Source organism: Mus caroli, chromosome 10 (genome assembly GCF_900094665.2).
Source record: "Mus caroli chromosome 10, CAROLI_EIJ_v1.1, whole genome shotgun sequence".
Taxonomy (NCBI): Eukaryota; Metazoa; Chordata; class Mammalia; order Rodentia; family Muridae; genus Mus; species Mus caroli.
Genome location: NC_034579.1, coordinates 14,872,104 through 14,880,510, shown reverse-complemented (window position 1 = coordinate 14,880,510; position 8,407 = coordinate 14,872,104). Strand labels below are relative to the sequence as shown.

The 8,407-nt window shown below is 44.4% G+C and overlaps 1 protein-coding gene and 1 long non-coding RNA gene across 2 annotated transcripts in view; one reads left to right on the top strand and one right to left on the bottom strand.

Annotated features, from left to right (window-relative positions):
• The window catches only part of LOC110302990, an 89,179-nt gene that overhangs the window by 52,013 nt on the left and 28,759 nt on the right, over positions 1-8,407 (bottom strand). Inside the window, exon 3 of the long non-coding RNA XR_002378887.2 lies at positions 4,030-4,136. This is a non-coding gene — a long non-coding RNA (uncharacterized LOC110302990). The remainder of the gene's footprint in view (positions 1-4,029; positions 4,137-8,407) is intronic.
• On the top strand, positions 2,714-7,775 carry LOC110302988 (sperm motility kinase Z). Its single transcript, XM_021173859.2, has 2 exons — positions 2,714-4,282; positions 7,279-7,775. The coding sequence occupies exons 1-2, from the start codon at positions 2,752-2,754 to the stop codon at positions 7,287-7,289; spliced, it is 1,542 nt and encodes a 513-aa protein (XP_021029518.1). The 5' UTR covers positions 2,714-2,751; the 3' UTR covers positions 7,290-7,775.

Genomic DNA, 8,407 nt, shown 5'->3' with positions numbered 1-8,407 from the left:
ACAGGGGAACGCCAGGGCCAAAAAGTGGGAGTGGGTGGGTGGGAGGGTATGGGGGACTTTTGAGATAGCACTGGAAATGTAAATGAGGAAAATACCTAATAAAAAATATTTTAAAAAGTTAAAAAAAAAAAGAAAGAAAGAAAACTTTGTCTTGACTCATTATTTCTCTTCCTGTCCTTCCCATCCATCCCCAGCTTTCCTTTCAGGAACCCTGTGACCCGTGGCTGCTGGCGGCTACATTGGAGCATACCCAGGCCACATTTTGTGGTAAGTATCCAGCAATGCTGTGCATATCCTACCTCCATTGCCCCCACAAAACCTGGTATTAGTCACACCCTGGTAGCCATGGATCCAAGCAATACACTTATGCTGTAAATCAGACTGTTCAGGACCACTTGACCACCACAACTCCACATGCACTTTTCACAGCATGCCCTACTAGCACAGCCCTGACACTTGCCCAAATCATTTCTAATGTTTTGTCCCTGCCCTAACCTCACATGCACAGCTAAATCTCAGGTCTTTTTTTTTTTTTTTTTTTTCTGGAGTCCACCTTCTTGAGTTCTTTATATATATTGGATAGTATTCCCCTATCTGATTTAGGATAGGTAAAGATCCTTTCCCAATCTGTTGGTGGTCTTTTTGTCTTATATCTCAGGTCTTTTTAGAGTCACCCATGCCACACATTCCCTGCCCTTCATACACTGCTCTAGCATTAGTGACCATTCACTAGTCGCATCTATTACCTCCAACGTGACTAGGTATCAGACCTTGTAAGACAGCACCCAAAACCTACCCCCCATAAACTTCTAGGTACTTAGTCTGTTTAGAAATCCCCTCCTTTCCTTCATAAAGTTCTGCACAGTGAAGCAGATACTGTTAGACTCACCCTCCATACTTATGGCTTCCCAGCCTACAGTACAAATTTACAGGCCATAATGACCATCCCTATTTGCACAGAAAAACTTCTAGGTATCAATTTAACTGTACAGTAGTCCTGAATATCTGCCCCACGTGTACTGCTAGGAATCTGTGTGTGCCCTTTCATAGTAGGAATGCTGGGGTCTTTAGCACTTCTGCTACCTAGCTCTGTGTGGATGGTACTCTGGGCACTCTGGGTCCCACTTTAAATTTTTTTCTAAAATTTTTTTAATTAGATATTTTCTTCATTTACATTTCAAATGCTATACCCCAATCCCCCTATACCCTCCCCTCTGCCCTGCTCTCCAACCCACCCACTCCTGCTTCCTAGCCCTGGCATACCCTATACTGGGGCATATGATCTTCACCTGACCAAGGGTCTCTCCTCCCATTAATGGCTGACTAGGCCATCTTTTGCTACATATGCAGCTAGAGACACGAGCTATGGGGGATCCTGGTTAGTTCATATTGTTGTTCCTCCTATAGGGTTGCTGACCCCTTTAGCTCCTTGGGTACTTTCTCTAGCTCCTTCATTAGGGGCCCTGTGTTCCATCCAATAGATGACTGTGAGCATCCACTTCTATATTTGCCAGGCACTGGCATAGCTTCACAAGAGACAGATATATCAAGGTCCTGTCAGCAAAATCTTTCTGGCATATGCAATAGTAAAAGCCTAAATGTTGCTCCACAGAACCTATCTGAACCAGAAGCTTTGAAGGCCTTTCGGTTCCTAGGCGTTTGCACAACTATGATCTGCCTAATTGGATGTGGCTAGTTCTGGTTTCTAATTCTTTTTATTTCTCTGGTTTGCTTTTTACTTTTGCTTCTCTGCTTCAATTTAATTAATGAGTTTTATGTGCCTCTGGTTTTGTTTTGACTTCTTGAGGGATTCTGGTTTTGGTTTGAGGGGTTCTGTACATGTCCTATTGTGACCTCATGAGGACCCATTGTGAGATATAAAGGTAAGGTCTGCCTTGCATTTTCTGGTGGGCAGTGGTATTTTGCAGTCTTGCTGAAAACTGCAAGAGGACTTTTAATTTGAGAGCGCTCTCCAGCCCACAGTCATACACCACACAGGGGTAGAGGACCATGGCTCCCCGAGTAGCTGGGTAAGGGGGTATTTAAAGGAAGAAACCACAACTCAAGGAGGTGGGGAGGGCATTGTTGGAAAATACCAAAAATACCAGTTAAGAGTCACAAGGAAGTGCAAAGTCACAAGAGTCACAGGAATACCTGGTAATTGTGCGGGTTATTTCTCAAGACAGTTTCTAAGNGCCCCTAACAATAGCACATTTGCATTGCAGTTTCCAGCAATGGTCAGGGTGGGTCAGGGTGACTTTCTTTGAATGAACACTCCTTGAACCCAGGAAGCGGGTGGGTGAAGGAATGTCGTCATCTGTTTTATGATTAGCATACCTTGGAGCATTGAGTCACAGAAGACACATTCTCAAGCCTGGGCCTAAAGGCCTAGAATTTTGCTTTTACGTTATACTTTTTTTACTTCCATTCATTTTCTTTCCTATACCCTAGTTCTCTTCTCAGTTTTATCAAATAGCATCCAGAACATTACTGAGCTATGGTCTTCCTAGTTCACTAGATTGTGAGCTCGGTCTTGGTTTGGGGATCAAGGTTGGGTTTCTCTGTGTGTGTCATCAGTGGTCTAGGTTAGAGCTTCTCCTTTGTGTGGTTTTCACTTTGTCCTTTATTTTTACTTTCCATCCCCCTGATGTTGTTACTTTCATCTCTCAGGTCTCTGTACCATTTCTTTATATCTCCTTTCCTTTCTCCCCAGCACCTCATTTCCTTTGGCAGTAAGCATTGTTACCAACCATGTACTCTGACAGCGAGGATGAGTCATCAGAGCCTAGCATTGTGCTCAGCGAGTTCGATGAGAAGGTGTTCACCAGGCAGTACACCGTCCTGAAGACCTTGAGCCAGCATGGCACTACTGAAGTGAGGCTATGCTCCCATCGCCTCACTGGTGTCCCAGTTGCTGTCAAAGCTCTGAAGCGCCAGAGGTGGTGTGAGCCAATGGTGCCAGAAGTCGAAATCATGAAGATGCTCAGCCACCCTAACATTGTTTCCCTTTTGCAAGTGATAGAGACAGAACAGAACATTTATCTAATTATGGAAGTGGTCCAAGGAACACAGCTACTTAATCGAGTCCGGGAGGCTAGATGCCTGAAGGAAGATGAAGCAAGAAGCATATTTGTTCAGTTGCTCAGTGCCATAGGCTACTGTCATGGTGAAGGCGTTGTTCACAGAGACCTAAAGCCTGACAATGTCATAGTTGATGAGCATGGAAATGTCAAAATTATTGACTTTGGACTAGGTGCCAGATTCATGCCTGGGCAAAAACTGGAAAGGCTATGTGGAGCCTTCCAGTTCATTCCTCCGGAGATATTCCTAGGGCTCCCTTATGATGGCCCAAAAGTAGACATATGGGCCTTGGGGGTTCTTTTGTATTATATGGTGACAGGGATTTTTCCATTTGTAGGGTCCACCTTGTCAGAAATTAGAAAGAAAGTTCTACAAGGGAGGTATGAAATTCCTTATAATCTCTCTAAAGACTTAAGGAGCATGATAGGCCTGTTATTGGCAACAAACGCAAGGCTGAGGCCAACTGCACAAGACCTCCTAAGTCATCCATGGCTTCAGGAAGGGGAAAAGACTGTCACATTTCATTCCAATGGAGACACCAGCTTTCCAGACCCTGACATCATGGCAGCCATGAAAAATATTGGGTTTCATGTGCAGGACATTAGAGAATCATTAAAACACAGAAAGTTCGATGAAACTATGGCTACATATTACTTACTGAGATCTGAGGCATGTCAGGATGATGGCAATTATGTTCAAACAAAGTTAATGAATCCAGGGATGTCACCTTTCCCTTCAGCAACAGACTCTGACGCTTTTTCTCTGTCTCCTAGGAGAAGGGCCAGTGAGCCTTCCTTTAAAGTATCAGCCTCACCTACTGAACAACATCGTCTAAGACAAACTGGGGGGACAAATGCCCCTGTTCCACCCAAGAAAACACCCACTATGGGCAGAGGTCAGAAACGTGCCATGACTGCCCCTTGTATTTGTTTACTGAGAAACACTTACATAGATATAGAAGATAACAGCTTTTGCACTAACTCTCAGGCAGAAAAGACTTCAAGTGACCCAGAGAAAAGTGAAACTTCAACTTCATGCCCTCTGACACCTAGGGGCTGGAGGAAATGGAAGAAGAGAATTGGAGCATGCATCCAGACATTGTGTTGCTGCATGTTGCCTCAAAAAAAAATGTCCGAAGAGTGTGTATCCCCAAAAGTGAGAGGACACCAGAAGATGGCAGGAAGCACAAGGAATGGCTCAGGTACATTTTTATATTTGCTTTACCTATGGTTTTACTAATGTTTTGCATATAGTCAGTTCATGACTAGGTTCTTGAAGTCCAGTGAGTTATATCTAGTTATATGTAAATAGTGTGGGATATGAGTGCTCATACAATTAAACACAAGTACGATACCTCCTCACTCCAAGAGTGTAGAACCAGAACACAGTCAAATCAAAACAAAAATCCATCAGTGTAAATCAGTTCCTGTGGCTCAGCTCAGTGTCCTAATCACAGGACTTGGGATCTTCTGGACTGCAAAGGGTCTTGGGTTTCTTTTGTCTACAAGTCACACATCTTGTCTTATCATGTCAGGTGGAATCTTTCCACACCTGTCATTGATATGGGTGGTCATCACACAGTCTTGGCATCTCCAGTGTGCTCAGGCCTGCATTGTAAGGAGGCTACACCTTCAATAATGGAATCTCATGGCCTCTCACAGCACCAAGCTGTGACTGGTCTCATACATCCCCTTTGACCCTTCAGCTTTCAGGCAGCCCAAACCAGTACTACCTGGGAAATTCTTACACATTATCAAGGTTGGCCTCCAGCATGAGAAGCAGTCTTTGCTATCACTAAACCACAGCTTCTCTTGAGATATACCAAGAATTGCTTTTGAGACTTTCGTGCTGAGATGCCTCTGTCTTCTTAATCATGGCCAATGTCTCAGCCAAAGCTGAGTTGTATCAATTGTCCTGGTTAATCAAAGTTTCCCTTTAATGTTCTGTTCTCTTGTTAAACAAAACTGATTCTTTGCCCCCTCCCCCCACTGATCAGTACCCAGAGATTACCAAATCAAATACAGTGCAAACTACAGTGGTGATACTATGGAAAGTACCTGGGCATTCCAATTCAGTCATTAATCAATAAAATGACCCAGAAGATGTTCCAACTGATAATAAGGACACATGCTCTACTATGTTCATAGCAGCCTTATTTATAATAGCCAGAAGCTGGAAAGAACCCAGATGCCCCTCAATAGAGGAATGGGTACAGAAAATGTGGTACATTTACACAATGGAGTACTACTCAGCTATTAAAAACAATGAATTTATGAAATTCTTAGGCAAATAGATGGATGTGGAGGATATCATCCTGAGTGAGGTAACACAATCACAAAAGAACACACACGATATGCACTCACTGATAAGTGGCTATTAGCCCAGAAACTTAGAATACCCAAGATACAATTTGAAAAACACATGAAACTCAAGAAGAAGGAAGACCAAAGTGTGGATACTTTGTTCTTCCTTACAATGGGGAACAAAATACCCATGGAAGGAGTTACAGAGACAAAGTTTGGAGCTGAGATAGAAGGAAAGACCATCCAGAGACTTCCTCACCTAGGGATCCATCCCATAATCAGTGACCAAATGCAGACACTATTGCACATGCCAGCAAGATTTTGCTCACAGGACCCTGATATAGCTGTCTCTTGTGAGGCTATGCCAGTACCTGGCAAATACAGAAGTGGATGCTTACAGTCATCTATTGGATGAAACACAGGGCCCCCAATGGAGGAGCAGAAAGTACTCAAAGAGCTGACAGGGTCTGCAACCCTATAGAAGGAACAATAATATGAACCATTACCCTCAGAGCTCATGTCTCTAGCTGCATTAGTAGCAGAAGATGGCCTAGTCGGCCATCATTGGGAGGAGAGGCCCGTCGTCTTGCAAAGATTATATGCCCCAGTACTGGGGAATGCCAGGGCCAGGAAGCGGGAGTGGGTAGGTTGGGGAGCAGGGCATGGAGAGGGTATAGGAGGCTTTCGGGATAGCATTTGAAATGTAAATGAAGAAAATATCTAGTAAAAAATTGTTAAAAAAAAAAAACCTTAAAAAAAAAAAAGAACAAAACAACCCAAGAGTAAAAATTATCATGTCTGAATACAACTAGAAGGTCCATTTCCATCTCCCACAGATTTGACTACTGTTTTTCCCATGACATAAAAATGCATATGGTGGGGACGGGAAGCCAGAATTTTCACCAGTGAAGTTCAGTCAAGTCAAAAGTCAATTGGATCCCAATGTGGCTGCCTGAAAGGTTGTTCCCACAGGACTTTAGTTCCATGTTTCTGTGCCTCCTCAATTGATGCTGTTACATTTGATTATTCTCCCAATTAGGCTACCCCAGTCATCTGAGGTAGGTGTTTGTAAGCCCCAAATTGAAGATATTTTTCCTATCTGTTCTTTCTGCACGTCTTTCTTAGTATATCCAAAACTCTCATTCACAACTGAAAGCACAGCAATTGCAGATCATTATCCAGACTGTACAAAACCATCTTGCTTGTGGAGAATATACTAAGGTTTAACTCAAATTAGATATTAGAACAATGTTTAGACAGAGTGAGAAGGGAGGAAGATAGGGATGAGGTAGGTGAGGTCTTGGGGAAGATGGAGATGAGTTTAGTGGTAGAAACAAGGAGAGAAGTGAGTGGAGGTGACAAAGAATCAGATGAACCAGCTTGGATATCAGTCCAGAGCAGTGTGATCATGGTCACTAAGTGTCCCAGTCTTGTGCCTCCTTGCATTTACAGTGGCAGCCACAAGACACTGAGACCCATGATCCTATGGTCATTGTGTTGTCATTTCTTATGTGGACACAGAGATGCAGAAAGAAAAGCGTGGGAAACTTTGCCTGTTGTGGGCTTCTACTTCCTGGTCTAGAATGCCCCATTGGCTAGGAAGGAGGTAAAAAATAGTGGTAGGTTCCCCATGGGAGTACTCTTGTCATCTGAAAGTCTCTCAGGGAATTCTTGTTGATGAGGACAAGGAAGCTAACAGCAGGTGGAGATAAGCAGAGGCAACAACAAAAGGAACAAACCCCCTAGCTGCCAGACCAGGGTGCAGGCACATCCTCACCTGCAATCTCTGGACAGTCCCCTCCCTCTCCCTCCCAGCAGCAGAGCAGTGACCTGCTTGAAACCACCCCACATGCTCTTGCCTTGTCTTTGACATTCTCTTCTTTGGATTTGACAGCTTTTTCCTGATTGGCCTCTCCTCCCACCAGTGCATGCGGAATCCCCACCAATCAACAAATATGTCTACATTTTCTCAATCTTCCTCTCAATGGCTCTTGCTTCTGGCTGATGACCTACTACCCAAGATACCTGACATCAGAGGAAGAGTAGAGACTTCACAGCCAGACCCATAAGCCTGCTTGTCAACGAAAGGAGGGAGACTGATGCTGCTCTCAAGACCTTCTGGAAGTGGACCACCCCAGACTTGATGCTTCAGCTCAGGCTTCGAGCACATTCCTGCTCCTTCCACTAAAACTCAACGTGCAGTGAGGGGCTGGTTCCTGTGGAAGGGACCTATATATAGTTATGCTATCTGAGACCTGCTGCTTCTGGGACCTGCCCTTCACAGAGGACTATTCTTTCCTTGGCTTTGGGGACCTCCTAGAGCTCATGGTTATATATCTCTTGATTTGTATTCTGCCAATGAGATTCTTAGAGTTTCTATTTTGGGGGTTCTATTTATATATCTGGTTGCCTCAATTATTGTTCCCATGTTGGAAGTAAAACCCCCCATTTTTGCATCCCTCCACTATCTATCCACTCCAACCTTAGAGGTAAGTCAACTGCCCAAGATAAGTAGAACTGACTGTCTCATAGCCAGTAGGGGGTCTAGTCTGTGGCATCTCAGTTAGCAAGGACTCCAGTCAACAAAGATTCCAGTCAGTGGGTACTCTATCCACTAGGGATACCAGTCGGTGGGAAGTCCAGTCACAGGCAGATACACTCATCAAGGATTCCTGTGACTCCAGTAAGCATGGGTCCTTGTCAGCAGGGTTTCTAACTCATGGGGTCTCCAGTGAATGGTCCCTAGAGTCAGTGAGGATATCAGTTGGAGGGACTTCAGTCAGCTTTGATTCCAACTAGAAGGGACCACAAGCCCACAGGGACTCCATTCATCTGGTACTCCAGTGGGTATAGACCTGGAGTCAGCAGGAATGCCTGTCAGAGGAGACTCCATTCATCTGGAACTCCAGTGGGTATAGACCTGGAGTTAGCAGGAATGCCTGTCAGAGCAGACTCCGGTCACCTGGGACTCCAGTCAGTGGCAATGTCCTTCCCAGTGTGCTTTGTGGGTAGCTTCCGTTTCT